The sequence below is a fragment of the Simochromis diagramma genome, unplaced genomic scaffold, assembly GCF_900408965.1.
Source record: "Simochromis diagramma unplaced genomic scaffold, fSimDia1.1 OVJJ01000753.1, whole genome shotgun sequence".
Lineage (NCBI taxonomy): Eukaryota > Metazoa > Chordata > Actinopteri > Cichliformes > Cichlidae > Simochromis > Simochromis diagramma.
The window spans coordinates 4351409-4372407 of NW_024387523.1; the positions used below are offsets into that span (position 1 = coordinate 4351409).

The 20999-nt window shown below is 39.4% G+C and overlaps 1 protein-coding gene across 1 annotated transcript; it reads right to left on the minus strand.

Moving 5' to 3' along the window:
• Nucleotides 1-6426: 6426 nt before the first annotated feature.
• LOC120726363 (prolyl endopeptidase-like) lies at nucleotides 6427-20456 on the minus strand. The gene is made up of 15 exons (XM_040019878.1): nucleotides 20169-20456; nucleotides 17401-17475; nucleotides 17156-17289; nucleotides 16916-17046; nucleotides 16592-16801; nucleotides 16372-16493; nucleotides 15807-15912; nucleotides 14870-15061; nucleotides 12903-13100; nucleotides 12402-12505; nucleotides 11175-11311; nucleotides 9249-9343; nucleotides 9007-9138; nucleotides 8181-8337; nucleotides 6427-7001 (listed from the first exon to the last, which is right to left on the minus strand). Exons 1-15 carry the CDS (start codon nucleotides 20208-20210, stop codon nucleotides 6707-6709), a joined length of 2130 nt encoding a protein of 709 aa, XP_039875812.1. The 5' UTR covers nucleotides 20211-20456; the 3' UTR covers nucleotides 6427-6706.
• Between the last annotated feature and the right edge of the window lie 543 nt (nucleotides 20457-20999).

Below are 20999 nucleotides of genomic sequence, written 5' to 3' on the forward strand. Positions count from 1 at the left end.
TATAACTCAGCAAAACATCATGTATAGATGTGAAATTCTACAGTAAATGAGGGTGTTACATTTAAGATTCAAATTTCCAGTTTATAAAATTTCAATGTTGAGCAACCCTTACCTTTGAAAGTAATCTCTCGCCTTCTCACTCATTTGTTGTTTCAGCACTAGAATTGACACACCACATTAATGCCAACCTTCAAATAGAGAGACTAGCTATCACTTCTTAAAAAGTAAAGCCGAGTCACTTAAACTGCTTTTAACCTCTCAAAGTTCACAATGCAACAAAAGGAAAATCGAAACCATATTCTCTCAGGTCAAGGCCGCAGCAGTGTCACTGCGTGTGACTACCACCTGCCCTCCAGCAAAGCCCTGGGATTTGTTTCAGTCGGCGTGCAAGAGCCTTCTCTTTCCACAAGATCTGCTATTGACCTATTGAGCAAATGGCACTAGGTTACCAGTTCAACAGCATCCTTTCCCTTCCTTCTCGTCTCAACTGTAACCTTAAGCCTAGCTCGATGCTTCATTATCAATACATGTTTTTGTGTCGTATTTAAGGTCGTGGCCCTTGCTGGGGAATGGAAAATAGACTGTCAAACTTCAAACAAGAAGAAAGAAAAAAACTTTACATGCAGATTGTTTTAATTTAAAAGTCAGTTGTGAAGTGTGTCCACCAGGTGGTGCTGTGTAGCAATGTTTGACCATCTTTAATTTCCTTTAAGATACTTTAAGATTGTTTCCATAAATGTTATTTCTCATGTAAGAAAGAATTACTTCAGAATGAAGTAAAAAAAAAAAGGCCCTGAAAACACATTTATTTCTTTAACCTTCTCCAACCTTAAGGACATCTCGTACTTATTTGTTTACTCTTCTGTTATGAGGTTAATACCTCGTATCCACTTACAATAAACTTCAGCTTTTGGTTACATCCTCTAGCTATTTCTATTCCCGATTTTCTCTTGCACTTTCTCAGCATTACCACACCATGTCTGTGAAGTCTCTCTGAGGACTGAGGTTATATTACTTACTGCTTTATCATGTAACACCCACCTTTAGACCAGCACCGCGCGTATGGGAAATAATTGTAAATGCAAATTAACTCTGTGTAGGATTGCTGTAGGCAACTGTGTGGGTGTGCAGGGGGGAGTGTGGTGGAATGTGTTTCAGTGCCTGCATGCAAGGGTCAGCGTGTGCACAATACTGCATGCATGTACATATTAACTGTGTGCAAATGTGCTGCCAGTGCGTTCAGAGTTCATCGGCATTCGTTAGAGAATATGATCTTTTTATTTAGCTCATAAAGTTGCAGTACCAATCCATACCTTTTATATTAAAGTCTTATTGGAGCTGAGGATAGGAGTCTGAGATTGAATGAGTTTCATCTCTGAGCCATCGCTGACTGAAGCTTTGTAAACCTCCTACACAACCAAACATCACCTCCTCCGGATGCTGTCTCGCAGACCCGTGCTAAATGGATTTGAACTCCTGCTGCAATAACACGGGATTTGGATAATTCATTATTGGAGGCTTATCATAGCTTGCATTCAAGATGTTTTCCTCATCAAAACTCTTTTATAAGGCTGAAAAACAGAGCATAAGTGGTTGATTTAAAGAAATATTTTTCACATTTATGGACAAAATATGAAAAGAAAAAAACTTTTCAAGTATTGAAAGTTCTTCAAGTTCATAAATTCTAAGCAGACTTCTATATTTGGGCACAATAACAAAATGAACAAAATATAGCAGAAGAGATATTTTGCAGACTCTTATCTACATAATGTAAATTATGAAATCCTAATAGCCTTTGAGAGTTAACGCCTGCCTTCTCTGGGTCACAAGCTATCTTAGCAGCTTTACTCTTGCTAAATGAACCAAATAGCGGGCATAATCATCTGCTATCTTCTTTCTGTCCCCTTGCAATACAATATAATAAATGCTATTACTTTGAGTGTGATGCTTTAGTATGCAAACAACATACCCAACAGTACATCGCTTCGGTGGCAAAGGGGGAGTTGTGTTAGTCTGTGTTTTATCAGGCTTCTCACGGTTTGAGAGTAAATCTTCAATCAGATTTGCCTGTTTATTCACTGTAAATGAGACTGGGACAGGGAGTTGGACAGCAATTCTTCAGAGAGACTGATGAATATCATGTTTCAAAATTCAAAATGCAGATTGCACGATCTGAAAGCCATCACACCGACACTCAAGTCATGCATAAAGTTTATTTTGAATAGCTTTATAAGTAATAGTGAATTGAAATACAGTTTTTGGTCCTCCTATGGCAGACTTTCTTTTCAAATTAAACTTCAGAAAGAAAAGCTGCATACTACTAGAAGAACTATAGTGCTGAGGAATGGGTACATCATGGTCATTTACCATTTAAAAAAAAAAAAAAAAAAAAAAAAAAAAAAAAACATCATCTCAGGGATGACTCAGACACATGGTGCAGAGGCGAATGGATGAAGGGGCACGAAGAGGCCTAAGATGCTGCTGTGCCGATGTCTGCTACCGCAGTCCCTCTGAGGAGAGCTGTGGACGAGAATATGGCTCCTGTGGCGCGAGTATGAGTGTCTTGCAGAGGCTCTGCACCTGCTGTTATGTATACTTGCGTGCAAGCATTACACAGCCAGTGAGCCAAATGCTGTTTTGACAGAGAAATAGCTTATGAGAGTCTTCTGAGGTGGACAAACAGTTGCTGCATCTGCCTCGTGTTAGTGGTGCACAAAACATAATGAGACAGAGGACTGGGCAGAGAGATTGCTCAGCTGCTTCATTGTTCTGAGCCAGGGGGACAAAAATGGCCTTCTAGTTAACCTTCAACCTAGAAAAGTTGTTTGAGGTGTAAAAATGGAGCTTGGTTGTAAAGTGGCTGTGTTCCCACCGTGTCTTCACTAATTACAAGACAAGATAGTGGGGCTGATAACATGCATAACACTGTTTAAGGTAAAGCTAAGAGCAACAGTTTTCAGAGACAGCCTTTTGAAAGACATTTTGACTGTTGGCTCAAACTGTGATGCGCAGCACCATCGATATATCACACTGTGATGCCAAAGACAGGTCTTAGTTGTGTGACTCCTTTCAAAAGGCAGTTAACAAAGGATGCACAAAAACTGAAATCTCTTTAAGCCTTCATGACAAGATAAGACAGCAGTAGCATACAAGGCAATCATAGCTGGAGCTAGCTCTTTTGGTACGAATGTTTGGAGGTCGGACAGCACTGGAGACAGATGGCGTGATATGGAGTCTGAGCCTCCCTACATGCACCAGTGCTGAAAATCAATACATTAACTTGGAGCACTTAACAGGCATAAACAGAAGTACTTCCCCTTGGGTAGCATTTTTAGGGTAGCCTAACATCTACAGACACTCCCACTGATTCGCGTGCCCTGTCTAGCTGTGATAGCACGAACAGAGCTACCATGGTTTTTCTGTCAGCATATGTAATATGACTGGGAACAACCAGGGCGAGAGAAATTCACTCCCACTTTTGTGTGCTTTGAAAAAGGTTTTATTGGGAGAGAAGCTGTGCCAATCTGAATAAATCCTTGGGTAAGATGTCAACACCGCTCTATGTGGTGCCTCTATGAATGGCCAGAGCTCTGTGCGGTCAAGCCACAGCGGGGAAGGGATGTCTGACCTGTGGCTCCTGATCATAAATGTCCCTGCCTAAGAGGCTGTGAGCAGGTGCCGAGTGCTCTGTCAGGACAGAAGTGTCTCTAAAATCTGCCAACTACTTAGTGATGGCCAAATGACTACAACATTGACAGAAAGAGCTGATCCAGCAGGGCTCACAGATGCAGTGGGAACAGTGAAAGCAGCAAACAAGGGGCTCTCGATCGCTCATTATCAGACTCCAATGCTCCTAACTGGAAACAGACACTGAGCTAAGCCACTGGAATCTTGCCCATCGTCTTCTGGGATGTAGGGAACCCTAAAGTTAAAGGGGTCCAGCTCTGCTTGAAGTATGGGACTACATAAGTTCAGCTGGCCTTCCCCATGATGGGACACCGTGGCAGCTCATCAGCGCATCTCCACTTAAGCGAGAGACGACAGAAGTACCAAGCCAGACCTGCTAGCTGGGGTCAATGTCAATGTATGATCGGAGGGATACAGTCAGTGTGGCAGCAAGGCACAGATGGACACCGCTAGACATTTTTTATGTTATTCATATCACTTGTGAACTGCAGATACAAAAAACATGGTAGAGCACTAAAGCCACATGATTGCTATATACTGCATATGCAGACTTGAAGGGGCTCTGTAGGGAGAGCAAAGAAGATCTTCAGAAGTCCACATGCATGAGGTGAAAAACAACATCCACACAGTTCTTAGCATAACCAATAACAACAACAATTAGTTGCAAAAACGAGTTGCAGTTGTACTTTTGGGTTTAATACTACTGGTTAAACATGCAATTTAAAGACATATTCAATTATGAGGAAATTATTCACACATCAGTGAAAAAAAAAGGATTCAGGTCAATCTCTCAGTACTATGGAGGTTATTCCCAGCCAGTCTTTTGCCAGTACGACAAACCTTTTAGTAAAAAAAAAAAAAAAAAAAAAAGACTTTTGCAACTGAAAATCAAAGAACAAAAACTCATTTAACAAAAAAGAAAGAGTCCAGAAATGTAGAGGAGGAAATGCCAGAGAAATAGCAAAGGATTCAAAGGGGCACATGGGAAAGCAGACAACACCTCTGTAAAGACATTAGTGATTCCCAGCTGCGTGTTGAGAGCCCTCTCCCCTTCTTGTCCTCCCTCTATCCCTCACTCTCACCGCTCCGTGTGAAGATTAAAGCAAGCGGCATAAAGGGGAGAGCAGTCCACCTCTAAGCTAGTGTGAAGGGGAAACTTCCCCCAGCACAAAAGTTCTGCTCTCCGCTCTTTGCTGAAGCGTGCCGCAGCTCAAATCGGCTTTGAGAAATTAATCCCTGCATTATGGAGGGAGTAAAGTAAACAAATGGAGGACAGAGCAGGGACCTGCGAGTGTGTGAGACGGGGGGAAAAGGAGAGAAGCTGTGAGGCGATGAGGCATTTGTTGGTAAAAGCTTGCGTTTCTCCAGAGAAAATGAGATGTGAAGGCTGTGTGCGCTTGTACATGTGTGAATGTGAGTACAGTGAGAAGGAAGAGGGAGCTCAAGAGGTGACGGGTGGGTGAATGAGAGAAATGAAGCAGCAAAAGCTTGTCCGGTCCTGAGGGACACTCCTGAGAGAAGAGCATCACAGCCTCTTTGCTGCGTGATCTTAAACCCCTCACTCCGTCTCTCATATGTCCAGCTTATTACTGCCTTTGTCTTTCCAAGCTACATTCATCCACTTTGCCCCTGTGGCAGAGTCATTGTCTGCAAATCCTCCTCCTGCTGCCTTCTCTGCTCCCCCTCTCCTTTTCCCACCGTATCTCTCCACAGAGAGGTACTTAGATAAGGCCCAGGGTTCAGTCTGACGAAATCAGAACTTCCCACTGAGCCGAGATTAAACTCTGAGTGACCGAACAGACAACTTCGCTCACTCTCTGTGGTTAGCTGCCGGAGAGCTTCCATCTCTCTTTATGACAGTTTAAACACCCATATGTCTCACTACCCGCCGAGACTCGCATAAGTGCACTTTCAGTCAGTGTGCAGTTCTCTGTTGCCACTCACTGTCTCCGTCTATCATCGCTCTCCATCTCTCAACTTTTGTGCAAATACTTTAAAGCCTTCCACACATTTCTAGCACCTCCCTCTCCCCTTACAAGTTCATTACCATTTGTCCTCATGCTTGTGTATCGGTTTTTTTTTTTTTTTTACTGTGTTTAGAGATCCATCATGCCCGTCTTTATTCACCAGCAATTTGATCCAATCTCCAGCCAGAGTAATCAGCATAAAAATAAATAAATAAATAAATAAATAAGTGATTTAGTGGATTTCATCTTGCTAGTTGTTTTTTCAATTTTTAATTCTACAAATCCTATCAAAAAAAAAAAAGCGGCTTAATGCAATGATACCCGACTAGCCTTTGACCAAGAGGCGTTAGAAGGGGTTGAAGTGAGCTTTTGCAGTCCCATACTGCTACTTGGTGGTAGATGAAAGAACTGCACCATAAAGTAATAACTACTGAAAAGTGACAAAGAGCAACCCTTTAGATCAGGGGTGACTGAGAACAAAAGATGTGGGGCTTTTTAATTGTATTTTCTCAAGTTTTACAGCTTTTCCTACTGATGAAGACATTCCCACAGCTGTTCATATGCCACAGTGACACTTTTGCTATGATTTTGGTAACAGTACTTCTGTTGTTTTGGTAAAAAAAAAAAAAATTCCAATAATTGTAAAACATTTTTACACTATTGCACTTTTATTATAAAGTTACAGACTTTTGAGCTGCTCTTTCATTATGACTTACATGTCATTTCTCATTAGGTCTATTGTAGAAGACAATAAGATTTGACAGACACCATGGATTATAATGCAGTAAAGGTTTTATTGAAAATGCTTCCATCCAATTCAAGTCATTCACAAAGTTACAGTGTATGTTTAAAAAAGTCTGTGGACTTAATTTCTAAAATTTATTTCTTACACTTCTCTAATTCATTGCTTTAAGACTTTGTTTAAACAGATGTATTCTTATTTTTATTCGAGAGTATGTATACCAAAGTATAAAAGTAGAAATCATTCATCCCTAAGAAAAGCCTCGATTGCTGAATATATGTTTTACTTCCCTTTTACTGTCATGTTCTCATCATTCCCTCCATTTAAGGCCTAGTGTCTCGGCGATAAAGGACATGATGTGCGTGTCCTCCAAGATGGCCTTGGCAGTAGGTTTCCCTGCACCGTGCCCACTACGGGTGTCCACCCTGACCATCAGAGGCTGACGCTGCACAGAGCTGCTGCCAACCCCATACTGCAAGGTAGCACAGAACTTCAGTGTGTGCAAAGGTACCACACGGTCGTCATGATCTGCTGTCAGAAGCAGGACAGCAGGGTAGGGAGGGCCTGAGTAAGGTAGGTGCGGCAAATTATGGAGAGGAGAATACCTGGAGAGAGGATGACAAAGATCAAAAGGAAGGAAAACGTGAGGGGAGTCTCTTAACAGAGAGAACAAAGATCATAAGCGACATTTGAAAACTTTCATTTGTTATTCAGTTGTTTGGCTGTGATCTTTCAGGTTATACGGGCAAGTGCAGCACTGCGACTCGACTTTCAGATTACTGAAAACAAGACCTGACGTGAATTCACAACAACATGCAGAGATTCTTCAGTCGTGAGTCAGAATAAGGAACACACAAAAAGGGAGCTATCAGAAGATCCATCTGTTGATTAACAAAAAACATCAAAAGCTTTATCAAAACAAAAATCCATCATTAAAACAAAAGTCTCCCTTAAAAAGTTTTTTTGGTGATAGACAAGAGAAGAAAAAAAAATCATGGAAAGCAAAAGTGCCATTTGGATGAGAACATGCAGTGAATCTCACTCAACCAACTTTACTGAAACTTGGTTCAAATTCAGACAACGCAGCTCGATGTTACCATTTACTGCCATTTTCACACTTATACTCATATTTGTAATTCTAAAAATATTTAAACTAATCAAAGGAACAGTAATGATCACAATTCTAGAAAGTGATACTTTAAACTTTGGTACATTTTACTTGGTTAGGTTGAGAGTTATCTATATACTTATTTTAATCTGTGTACCTGACTTTTCTTACTCTAACCTGCTCTGTATTGTGATATACAGTTTATTTCTGTTAATTTAAGGCTTTGTTGTGGACGTGTGCTGTGGTTTTCAAAGTCTGTGTGGTCAAGAACAGTGTTAAGGTTTATCAGGCAGTAGGCCACCAAGACTTTTAGTGTCACGTTGCATTTAAAGACTTCAAAAGACATCAAAAGTCTTGCTGTAGCCATTTGAAGCATGGGAATGAAACAAAAACCATCATCGTCTCTGTATTCTGACATGTAATAATAATATGTACAAGTACACCTCACTTTCAGAAAAAAACCTACTTTGGCACATTATATTAAGATGTCACTCAGCTTAAGTATTACATACTCAGAAGTAAGTTCTCCCAACCGACCGTAGATTTTTTTTTGCTAGTTTTTAAATAATGCGATCAGTCATCGCAGTGGAGACATAAGTATGCGCACGTACATACATATAAAACACCATCATGGGTGTGTACTTTAGCTGTTTGTTCAGTGTGTGTTTTTCCATACTTGATGAGCCACTTGAACTGCTCCGGATCGTCAGAACAGCCGTAATCAGTTGTCCAAGCGTGGCCGATGGTGAATTTGTGGAATTTCAGCATATCCATAACGCCCACTTCAGCTACAACACAGCCAAACAGGTCTGGACGTTGAATCATGCATGCCGCTGTGTGTAGACTCAGAATTAGTACTGCACATTCTGTTTGCTTACAAACACACATGCATCTCAATTACTTCACACTGTAGGACACAGTCACTTCTAAATGGCTATTTACACACCAGGGAAGCAGGCATTAGTTGGGTTTGTGCGATGCCATATGGCAGCCAGTCTTTGGTAAATGATGTGACTAAGCACTGTCTAATGTGGTGTTTAATAGCGAAATTAATTGAAGCTAAGCAGCTAACTACTGTTAGATGAACTTGACATTAGCAATTATGACAAAGAAGTACTATAAAAGAACACGAAGCACTGATGTGGATGCAGCTGAGGCCAGTATCATAGTGTTTTTGCCCCCCCCCCCTTTTTGTGGCATTAGTAATAAATGTGAAAACATGAAGCTGTACTGGACTGTTACGGGTCTCATGGGTTAAATCACAGAGAAGAGGGAGCTCATCTGGTAAATTGGGGAGGAAGTAGAGGTACAGTTCCATTGGCTAATTTCAGCTATAAAAATAACGAGCAAGGTTCACACAGCTTCCCAATCTGAACGTGCAGGCAGTGGACTGTTGCATAATAGTTTCCCAGGTATACTTTTAAAACTCCCTCTGGCCTTTTCAGCAGCTATCTCACTAAAAAACATAAAGCACAGACACACACAGTTGATCCTGTACTTACCCACTAGCAGCCCTCCATTAGAGGCTCCATTGGTAGCAATGAGGCTTGCTTTAGTGTACTTCTCCTGGATCAGGTACTGTGCTGCACACTGGAAGTCATCAAAGCAGTTCTGCTTGTTCGCCAAACTGCCAGCTACAAACAATACACAGCAGAAGTAGTCGTGTCAATTCCGTAAAAAAAACAAAACAAAACACACAATTACTTGCTTGCATACTACTTAGAAACTGCATGTCTTTTTGTACCTTTGTGCCAGGTGAGGCCATACTCGCCACCCCCTCTGATGTTAGCCACTGCTAGCACGCCGCCGAGGTGTTTCACAAACAGCAGAGAGGCAACACTGACCACATACAAGAGAGAATAAAGACAGAAATATTATAAGAGCACATTGCACTTAAAGAATACTGACAAGAAGTCTATAGGAAAAGCATTTAAAGAGAAAGGTAGCGTTGGTCCCATCCCTGCCCCTGAAGAGCCAATCAACCCTCGAACTAGAAAATAATAAATAGACTGTATTGTTGCACTGCTGAATACACAACAGTTTCAATTATATGATGAGAAACCACACATATCTCCCTATCATAGTAAGTTCCTTGTCTTTGCTAACTATATGCATAATATGCATTAGTATGCCATTAGTTCACTGTTCTGGTGACACTGATCGTGTCAGCACTCCAGATTGAGTCTTTCATGAAGTTGTAAAGGATTATACAAAGTTACATGACAAGGACACCAAGTTTTTTAAGCTTCTTTTTGGAGATTTTTGATTATTCCTATTATATTTAATTAGTCATGCTGTTTTTATATCACTGACATTCAAGTTAGCACCGTTTCCCCATTCATTTAGAAAGTGGTGTCAAAATACTGCTAAAAAAAACCAACACTTTCTTCTAGAAAGGCCTTCACAAAATCACAAGCTTATGCCACGTAACAAGCATGGTATTTAGAAAACAAAATGCAGAAGTAGTTTTAATGGCAGTATGACACTTAAGTTCACAATGCGGTTTATTTAGATGTGACTGGCTTTACAACAGTACACATATCTAAGCAGTTTCTTTTTCATTAGCACTGAATACACAGAGCGTTTCTCAAGAAATAATAATGCATACATCCACACCCAGTCACTTACAGAGAATCCAACCTCATCAGTACTCTTTCCTCCAGAGATGAATCCAACCAGGTGTAATAAAAGCTCACTGATGGATGTAATATAGTCATAAAAATAAAAAAAAATACAACCTCTCAAATAAGGTTTTCCTTATCAGGACATAATGAAATCATCTGGCCCTTAGGTTATAAAATTAGGTAAATGAACAACAACAAATAATATTACACCCTGCCATTATTTATCTAACAAAGGTAAGGCCAAAATGCACATACAAATGCTTTCAAAATCACCTTTGGATGATTGACCTGTGTCTTCTAAACAATCTCTGCTTTTCCATTCTCTTTCTAATTGTAATATCATGAGCCTTAATACATAATTGGCTAACTGAGGCCTTGCCGAGTCTGAAATTTAGTCTGACCCTTCTGACCTCAAGAGCACCAGCAAATCTACATGAAGAAACCTGACTGAAATGCTGTGCCTGTATAGCCTCATATGCTAGGACCTTTTCGGAGTTGTGCGTAAATGAAAGTCCTCAAACCTCAACGAGCTGAAACAATGTTGTAAAGAAGAATGAGGCAAAATTCCTCCACAATGATGTGAGACACTGATAAACACTGATAAAGTCCTACAGAAAGGTTAGACTTCAAGTTGTTCCTGGTAAAAGTTGTTGTGCAAACTACTGAATCATAAAGTTTTCCACATAAAATTTCTGTATTTTGGCTTAATTTTTGTTAAATAGCAAATGACAAGACAGAATAATAGAAATCATGTCCAGATGGGCAAAAACCTTGAACTGAGAGGGTGTCTTGTCTTCTTATTAATTTAAAATCTCCAGCTTACAAAAAAGTTGAATTTTCACTGTTAAATTATGAATGAATGAATGAATCAGGGTTCATTCAGTTTAAGAGCACTGGAATTATTTAGCAGGACCATCATTATGGGTTATTGTATTTAACCTTGTTTTTCCACTATTATAGTACCTACCATCATTGATCACACTGTTCTGAAGTACTAGGAAAAGTACATTAAAAGAAGACAGCTTTGACAGCACAGTCGTACTTACTTAAAGTATGGTTGTATGGAGTTCTCAAAGCCTCCATATCCATAAAGTAAAACAGGATTACTCTCATCTTTCTGAATGGCCTTGGCATGTACTAAGAACATAGGGATCTTGGTTCCATCTTTACTTGGATAGAACACCTGGTACGTAGAGAAAAATGTATTATTTGATCTGGCATGTGTCAACCAACGGCTTCTTTTCTTTTTGATATATTATTTGGGACTTCCTCAACCATGGTGAACAGAATTCTGCTAATTCTGCATCGTGTGTATTCAAACAGTAGATGTGACAATTCATAACAACTATGCCTCAAAATGACAAATGTTTAGAAATCAATACAACTAAAGTAATGGGGACGTTTAGGCCTCAGAGACACTAAATATGCAGACACGCTTCTTTAATACAACACCAAAGAGTACATCCACGTACTGTCACATGTAAAATGAGTGTGATATATCTGCTTAGCTCTGAAATGCCTATATTGAGTCCATGATCCACTGACGTGTTGAAATGCTTTGTATTCTGTAAGGAAATGCTTTTAAATTCCAATCTCCTCTACCAGCTCCTGCTGTATCTTAGTCAACATAGGTGACTTATAGTCAATAGAACAAGTCTTATAGTTCACTGTGACTATAAAACTTTGAGTAAGAAACTTAATTTTTCAAGGGTTTCTAGACTCCTGCTATGCTGGGATTCTTCTTCACAGGCCTAAAGACTCTTTTTTTTTTTAGCTGCAGTCATTTTCTGTAGTCATTCAGCCCCCGTCCTTATTTAGTCCATCAATGGTTTCTTTTTTTTTTCTTTTCACACTGCTCTAAGTTGAATGTACATTTCCTGTGTGAAGTTTCCCATTTCTGCTTTTTTTGTTGTTGTCTCTTATTACATTTTACAGATAAGGTGCCAGAGTCAGTTCTTTGGTTCTTGTGTTGGCCATCTAGCACCGATTGCAAACTTAAAGGCTTTTATTTGTCTGGGCATTTCACAATTTACCACTGTCAGTAAGTCATTAACTTGTATTTGCATATCTCAAAAGAAGCATTAAAATAGCTCTTTGTATAAAATGATAAAGCGTGGGGTCATGTAAATAGCATGAAATAAAAGCTAGATCCCAAAGTCAAATTTCTAAAGCAGCAACATCATGACTCTGAATATTAAAAGTACTGTTAAAATACATAACATTACAGTATGTTCTACTGAAATTAAGCAGCTGACCAGAAAGAGTGATATTACCTGTCTGGTCTCAATGTCTTCATTTTTGATACCCTTTACCTCCACCTCTCTGAAGACTTTGGGTTCTGGGTTTGGCTCACTCAGGTCACAGTGGTAAATGATACCTGGATACAGCATAATAGAAATCAAAGTTAGACTTCCAGTGTGACTGGTTGCATTGAAATAGTTAAATATATGGTCATTTTATTAAGAAATTCTGATTATATCATGCAAATTAATTCCATTTCAAAAGACATGATCTGCAACTTTAGTAAAATAGGCTAATTATACGAGTATTTTATGTTGCAATTAATCCTCTGTTGTAATAACAATAGCAAACAGCTGCACATCAGAAAGCATTTAATCTGTTAAATACGTGCCTTGGTCACATACAGTTACTTTATTGAGTTTTTGGAGAAGTAATTGCAATAATATTTGTATATTCTTTTTTGCATGGAATAAAGTGTATTTTATGTGGTTCATACTCATGGAAAAACTCAAGTATATAAAAACTGGAATTGCCTGGTGTAGTAAAGGAGGTAAACTTGTAGAAGAACTCAGAGTGTTTCTTCTTGCAGCTCACTCCGGCCACAGTGCCCACATCCAGTGGCAGGTCTCTGACAAGCCGGCCTGTAGACAACTCGTATACTTGCAGGATATCCTTCACATCATGGACATAGTTGACCAACAGGTGGTGCTGGTTCACACAAGACACAAAGCCTGCAGGAAAATAGAGGAAGTAATGCAAAATGTCTTGGGGGGGGGGGGGGGGGGGGGGTTGTTAAAAACAATGTATCCAAGCGCGGCACTGTATTTCTGTCTTTGTTTTCCTTTCTACATCACACTATTTATACTTCCTCCTCCTGTCGATTCCTGACAATGATCTCAGCAATAAGGAGTAATCTCACGATTACTCAAGTATAAGGCATAAACACTTTTCAACATGAATATATAAAATAGTTTTTCAGTTAAGTTTTGTAATTGATGCATAACTACATGTGCAAAGGGCAGAATAACTGCAGGAATAAACTATAAATCCATGTTCTGTACCTAATAAAGTCCCAACAGCCTACAGATGTTAAGATAGCTGTGGTAGTATCTACGTACATTGTATGCGATAACTACAGTTCCATGCACGGCATTTTGTCCTTTTCAAGACAAAATGTTAAATGTTGAAACGGTGACTTTATATTTAATCCTAGCGCTATTATACTATACAAAGTACAAGGATCACAATTAGGCTACATTTGGGAGTGTTTTGGTAATAACAAAACTGTGATGTTGGGCATGTAGTTAAACTGGAATGCAACAGAGACCACAACGATTTATCAGCTTAGAAAATTACAAAGGAGAGCAGTCAGTTTTGTCTTGAACAGGTTGGTGAACCTGAGTGACTAGATACTATCAAATGAAACCATCAATCCTTTATGTGAATGGCATTTTTTCTATGACTGTTTGACACCATGGCAACAAGTGTGTGTTACTTTACCCAAGCAACACCAAGCAAAATAAGCAATTTAAGAATATTTAAAGAAAAAAAAAAAAAAAACAGAAACCAAGAAAAAAAAAAAAAAACAATACCATTTCCAGTAATTACTTAGGAAATAACTTGCACTAGTAAAAAAGTATTACTGGTTTCATTTAGTAACATATTATTTAAAAAAACCCTGAATAGTCAGTTTATGAAAATTTCATTGCTCTTAATAATACCTGAATTAGTTATAAAGGTATTTAGGGCCAGTTTAACTCAATAGCTGCCAACAGTAACTGAAACATTATGTTGTTTAATACAACACTGTAAGCCCTTCACAAAATGTGATTTAAATTTCCTTTAACAATATAGAATTTACATTATTATTTTTATCAGTCCAGTATTGCCCAAGTTCAAATTTCAACTATGTTCCTCTTTTCTCTTTCTTTAACATGTGTAGTTTCCCAGTGTGCCAAGAGCTATACAGCTGTTTTTACCACAAGTAAAATGTTGTGACGTGTTGTTCGCACTTCTCAAAGGTAACATGGACATTTGTGTATGTTTCATTCATCTCCAAGTACAATTACGGTCATTCAAGTGACACGAACAAAAAAAAAAAAAAATTACAACACAAAGTGCTTATGGACCAAGTTTCACTTTTTGAGCAGAGTTCCCTCTGACGAAGGTTTTGAACCACAGACAGACATGCAAGTTCCCAATTGTTGTGGCTGGACCGTCATCGAAACATCAGGACAGAAATTCGGCTTAAAACTATTTTGCAAGATTTTAAGAGGTGAATTGTGGAAGTACAGTTCTATGAATAAACCCTTCACACATTTCTAAGGACTGTTGGAGTTTCAGATGCTGTCGTGCGTTTAGCAGCAAGTTTGCTTTTATTAACTCTCAGACACTGCATTGCAGATAGTTCTCCACAAAAGGAATGTACTAAGACTACATACCACTACATAATTCACTCTCTATTACAGTATGTTTTAATGACATTTCCATTTTATCTCACCCAGGACATCTTTATCATGCTGTGGTATGAGGGTAGTCCAGTGCTGTCTGTCTGGTTTCTCGATGTCTATGTTGATGAGACAGTATCGAGGCGCATCCAAGTTGGAGCGGAAAGTAAACACAGTTCCCTCATTGGTAACATAAGAGTACTGAGCCTCAAAGTTGTCCACAAGTTTGACCCACGGCAGCAGACCTGCAGAAGTACATAAATAAAATGATATTTATCACTAGCAGTGAGTATTAGGAACTAGTATTAGCTTATAAACCCTCATTTGCAGTGGGTTGTAAAAAACAATAACAAGTTTTCATAGCAGGCTTGCAGTAGAAGGTTTCACAACTTCTGTGTGGGAGGATTTCTTTTCCTCAACTAAAAACAGGCCACATTTTGTATTTTGAAATCTCAACATTTACTTCACTAATGGTTGAGTCACAGGCATCAGTTAGTGTCTGCGTTGACACGTCTTAATGACAAAGCTGGCGTATTTTTCACAAAACTGCCCAAGCAACGGCTACTTAGAAGCTATATATGTTGACACCGAGTCATGCTGCAGTCCATACTGCTTCATGAACACTTCTCATGAAAGATGATTTGTTCATTTGGGGTGAATTGTAAAGAACTGACAGTTCTTTACAATTCAAATCATTTTTAATGTTCTTTGCATGCTACATACAAGTCTGAAACTTTTAACAAACTTTTTCATGCCACTTTAGACACTATCCTCCAACAAAATAACTCCCAATTTGTGGCAATTCACAAATTAATACTGGCTAATGAGGTAAAGCTGGGAGGAGACTAACTATCATGAACCTAAATTTACCTGTCATGGCCAGATCAGCATTTTGCACTGTGATGCAATAAGAATACCAAATATATACCTGTGATCTTATATCTCCATAAGACACATGAGTTATTGCGTTTATGAGTATTTAACACAGACCTTTTATGCCATCGGGGAGCTGCTTTAGGTCGCAGTACCACAGCTGGTTGACAGGCTCACAGCCTTCAGTGATCGACAAAACAGCATATCTGCCGTCATCTGATATCTGGGAAGAGGATTTTTTTTTTTTTTAAGTCAACACAGGGAGGGGAAAGAGAATTTGAGAAGCAGCTGACGTCAAAATGCCAATGTAGGCTTTGCCATTACAGTATAATCTTTGCTCTTAGAATGCCCTAAAAAGACGCACTCATATAAAACAGAGATAGCTGGGTCTTTAATCATTTTAAAATACCAAAATGGACAAAAGATGCTATAATCCAATGCAATTTGCAATATTAGGTTCATGTAGTTTGCAGAAAACTAATTTAATTTTGATAGCAATCAAATTCTTCTCTTTTCTGACAAGAGTGTCAACTGCTTAGAGTAAGCACTGCAATGGTCTAATGGGTTTCTTCCTTTTAAAACAGGAACGAACCATTAGCAGACCCCAACTCAATAAGGGTAACACATCTGCTTGAGCATGCCCGGGTAGGGCACTAATGATTCAAGATAACTATAGACTTACAGTCACTGCACTGTGCCACTTGGGATGATCAGGGAACTCTGCTACCAGAATGTCTTCTGACTGGTTGGTGCCAATAACATGGTAGTAGAGCTTCTGATTCATGTTGCTGGTGGTCTCAGTGCCTTCAGCGAAATACAAAGTAGTTAAATACTAAATACGTTTCAAACTAGATTAGTTAAATGTGTTGTTTCTGTTTATTTGCACAATATCTCCTCCTAACCATCAGTTTTTCCTTCCTGGCGTGGGTAACAGTTATAAAAGATGCCCTTTGCATCATGAGTCCAGGCCAAGCAGCTGAATTTAACCCTTTCCAGAACGTCAGGCAGTGGGCTGAGGTCATCGGCCTTCATGAAATGCACCGTTACCCAGTCTGAGCCACTGCTACTCAAACCATAAGCAAAAAATTCACACTCTTCTGACAGTCGCCCCACTAAATGGAGAAGGAGATGAAAGAGATTAGAAGTTAGCAGTGCAAATTTAGTATCATTCCATCTCTGTTGCCTGTATGTCTGTGATCGATAACAAGTTCTGCAATTTGGCTAACTTTTCAGTGCCACAGTTCCATCTTCAGAAAGCTTATTAGGATCAAAGAATACAGTTGCAGGTGCATCGAGAGAGTCCTGCATATACAGCACATCCTGGTTCTGAAGCCCTTTGTTGTGAGAGTAGAAATATCTGAAAAGGTGAGGTGAGGGAAAGCATTGTTGTGACTTAAGTCCTGCAATTCAAGCTTGTCACTTTAAGTATAAATGCTGATAACCATTAATTAAAATTCAGCTATTACCTCTTCCCCCTTTTGTAAGGGCAACTGTACTTGGGATAATTATAGACCTCAGTCAGCCGCTGATGGAACTGTGCCCGGATGGCGCACTGCTCCAGGTACGGCATAGTGAGTTTGTTCTGCTCTTCAACAAAGGCCTGCGTAACAAAAACGACATGACAAGGGATGAAATGATGAATTTTTTTGGGTGAAGAACCAACAGTAGCATTCTTCAAAAAAAAAAAAAAAAAAAAAAAATCATCATGTACCATTGTTTCTGCACCATCAGGGTCTTCCAGCCATGCATAGGGATCACTGATTTTAGTTCCATGGTAATCATCCACCTGTTGCAAAGATGCACAGAGAAACTAAACATGAACAAACAGGAATAAGCCGGAACAAACATACAAACACGTAAACAAAGAGCGTGTCTCATCTTTGGCATTCAAACCTGATTTTCTTGACAGAAAGGATTGTCTCATTTATACTTCCTTTGAAAAGCATTTTTCTCTGGAACTGCAGAGCATCATACTTCATAACTGTCAACTGTATCAGAAATTTTTGGCTCATCAACTTGATGCTTATCAGCACTGGAATTTGGATTACTACTCCAAGCACTTTTGATAGGCCGACCTTAATGCACCAGTGAGCAGACTGGAGTTACTGCAAGTTCTCTTAAACCACAAACACCCACACATACGCATTTCCATAATGTGCCCATTTCCACTAATCCAAATAAAAATTAATGTTCCAGTAGTTTTCTGTCAATGAAAAACAACTATTAACGCTTCAAAGAAATAAGGCCCGTCACATTTTCCACTTCGACCTGAAAGCACAGCCCGTTGTCCACATCGCCTTTGACTTGTGGTGAAAAACTCATTTCAGTACCAGTTTATGGCACACATCAAGGACATTAGGTGGGGGGGAAAAACCCATTTCACCGTAGATTGGAATCATTTTATACAAATTTTCTATACAAATGTATATACTGAAATGCATTGTTAGTTATTTTTAGGCAGTTTTAATTTAACGTTACACAAGATACATGTGGCACACCAAGCTTTTAAAATAGTTTAGAGTATCGTTGTGGTGGCATTATATATATTTCTTAACATCTACAGCAAACCCCTGGTCCAAATCTATGACAGGACATCGATACCAGGATGCAAAACCACATTTTTCACTTCAGTCACAAGCCATCTCTTTTCTTGGCATCTCCCATTACACAACAGAGACATGTCGCATCAGACTGTTACATGAACTCTGTATGTGGGATGTACTCCCACTGACTGGCTCCTAAGAATTAAGAGGGAAATATGACCAAACTCTAAATGTGACATTGCAAAACAGCTCTTGTCCACAACCTACCGTACTCATATTTTATTTTAACAATACGAATTCACCACCAGTAGCCTGAGATCAACCAGTGTGAAATGTTTTACTTAGGATGGATGTTTCAAGTACAGCCATTTTTCACGTTCTCGAATGCCGTACTGTTAGTGCGAGACTTAAGTCTGAGAAAAATTAGCATACAACACAGAACTGGTTAATCCTCACCACATTAACATTTAGGCACCTTTATTGGCCCACTCTGCTCGTCTTTCTGTCTCTCCTTCTTTCAGCATGCCTTTCTTTCTATCTCTTTTTACTGAGTGTTGACTGAATGCAACCAAGCTAATGTCCTCCTGGAAAGACAGTCTTGACTGGCTTTTTCACTACCTGCCTTCGTGCCTTCATGCCAGTTCAGATCGGGTGAAACACAGTGGTAAACCTACATCTGTGCGAGACATCCTAAGATTAGAGACAACCTTTACGTCGGCACAGGTATGGATCGGCTGGTCATTTTAAACATTTGTGGCTTATAGAGTGGTAAATTTTCAAATAGTAGAGGGACCCGTCAGTTTTTATTTCTACTCAAAAACCCACGCGAAACAAATTTGCATCACATTCAGTTTAGCTTTGAACCATCAATGCATGCATGCATACATGACTAGACATAGATGTCATAACTCACCATTCTAAAGAATAAACGTGAAACTTTTATAGGTGCAGTATTTTATTTATTTAGTCACAAGTAACTAAGCAATTTCCAAACATATTCAGCCACAGCACTTCATCTAATTTTACTTGAGGCTGTCCGTTTTTGGCTACTGTCACCTCTGTTCATCTTTGCTAGTGCACCGTTCATCTGATAGATGTTATCATTTCATTTCGGACGTTTGCTTGCAACTGCTGTACCAGGCCATGCATATCTCTTGGTGTTCTACCCCTGTACATACAGCCTATGTTCACTTGAGTTTAATGATTGAATGCCACTGCAAGTCAGCTGCATGCTCTGCAGGGTCTACTTTGGCTTCACTTTTACTTTTAAGCACAATGAAGACATACTTAGGGCTGTAAATGCAGCTAGGGAAGCTGGGGACGTTTTGTGTGTCAAGAGAAGTAAACATTTGGTAGCGTTTGGCACGACCTTTCTTGTATTAAAGTATCATTAACTTAAATCGATATGGAATTATAATTGAGTGCAATGTGGCTTTAAAAGCAACGTTTACATGATTCACTAAAAATGCAACGCCACTTTGGTACTTGGAGCTAATATAATGGCCATTATGAACAAGAACTAGTTTGTATTTGCCTTTATTTATTTGGCAGGGAGCGTGTACAAAAAATAATAATTTTCCTAAGAGATGTGCAGATTTAGCCGATAGCTAATTTCCACCCACGGCCCCAGGCACGTTTTTTTTTTTTCAATCACGTGGGCGTTACTTTACCTCCAATGCACCGGCTAATACGAGAAATGACAAATAAAAGCCACAGAATATTTCACTTTTCGGACTTTACACACAGTAAAGTTTTGTTTTTGCTTCCTCGACCATTCGCCATTTGCCTTTCTGTCCCTCCACGCATACGTGCGTTTTCTCTTCCTGGTATCGCTTTTCCTGCTCGTGGGCTTACACCACAGCATTTCGTCGAATGAAAAACAGACCAAGAGAAAAAAGGAGAAAAAAAAAGCACGCCGCAGAACTTTGACACTGACCTTACTGTCGTCTCTTCGGGCTACCGGGTACTTAAACGCCATGGCGACGAGCTCGAGGGTGTCTGTCGTCTTTCTTCTGCAAAGTTACTTGGGGCGCGTTTCTCTTCCTTTCTTTCTTTTTTAATCGTTTAACCGAATGCAGCCTCTCGAGTTAATCAATGGAGTTTGAAAGTGAAAGTGAAAGCATGACCCCCCTTCACCTATACCCTACTCTGGTTTGCGCAAAGGGCCTGATCTGCTTTTTGAAGCAGGAAATGATGTGTCACACGGCAAGTGGCAGCACATGCACAGCTGTAGGCTACCGACGATCGCTGGCAAGTTGTACCAAACGTATTTGACTTGTTGCACGTCAACATGCGCAAAGGTATCCTAAGCAGAGAAAGGAACCTTTTCACAGAAATCTAGGGAAGACACGAATACAAATACAAATGAATAACTGTGATAAAAGCAGTGCTTCCTGCTATTTAGGATTCAAAAGTAATAATCACTCAAAGCTCTATAGCTGCATTTAATACAGTTAGGCTACTCTAATCATCTTCAATTTTTTTAATATAATTAATTAATTAATATTTAGTTTAAATGTAGTTTAATTTAACAAAAAGCAGTAGAAATGTTGCCTACATGACCAAGTACCTAGATGACGTGTCCAGATTTGGGGTTTGTGTGCTTGTTGTTTTTTTTTTTTTTTGCAATCAGCAGCAAGTCAACAGGTTTGACATTTGACAAGATCAAGCCTGTTGTTGACATGTGACTCATATCAGTCATTGATGACTCCTCATTTCTTGATTGACCAATTTAATTGTTTCTTTGCAAACAGGCGTGGCATTCTTT

What these genes read in the sequence shown, in the direction of transcription:
- LOC120726363 (XM_040019878.1), bottom strand. Translation starts at nt 20,210, where the DNA reads ATGGCGTTTAAGTACCCGGTAGCCCGAAGAGACGACAGTAAG. An exon ending in TACCTCCTTTACTACACCAG is followed by an intron (nt 12,506 to 12,902) that starts GCAATTCCAGTT and finishes TGCTGTATCCAG; the next exon opens with GTATCATTTACCACTGTGAC. An exon ending in TAATGGAGGGCTGCTAGTGG is followed by an intron (nt 8,338 to 9,006) that starts GTAAGTACAGGA and finishes GTCTACACACAG; the next exon opens with CGGCATGCATGATTCAACGT.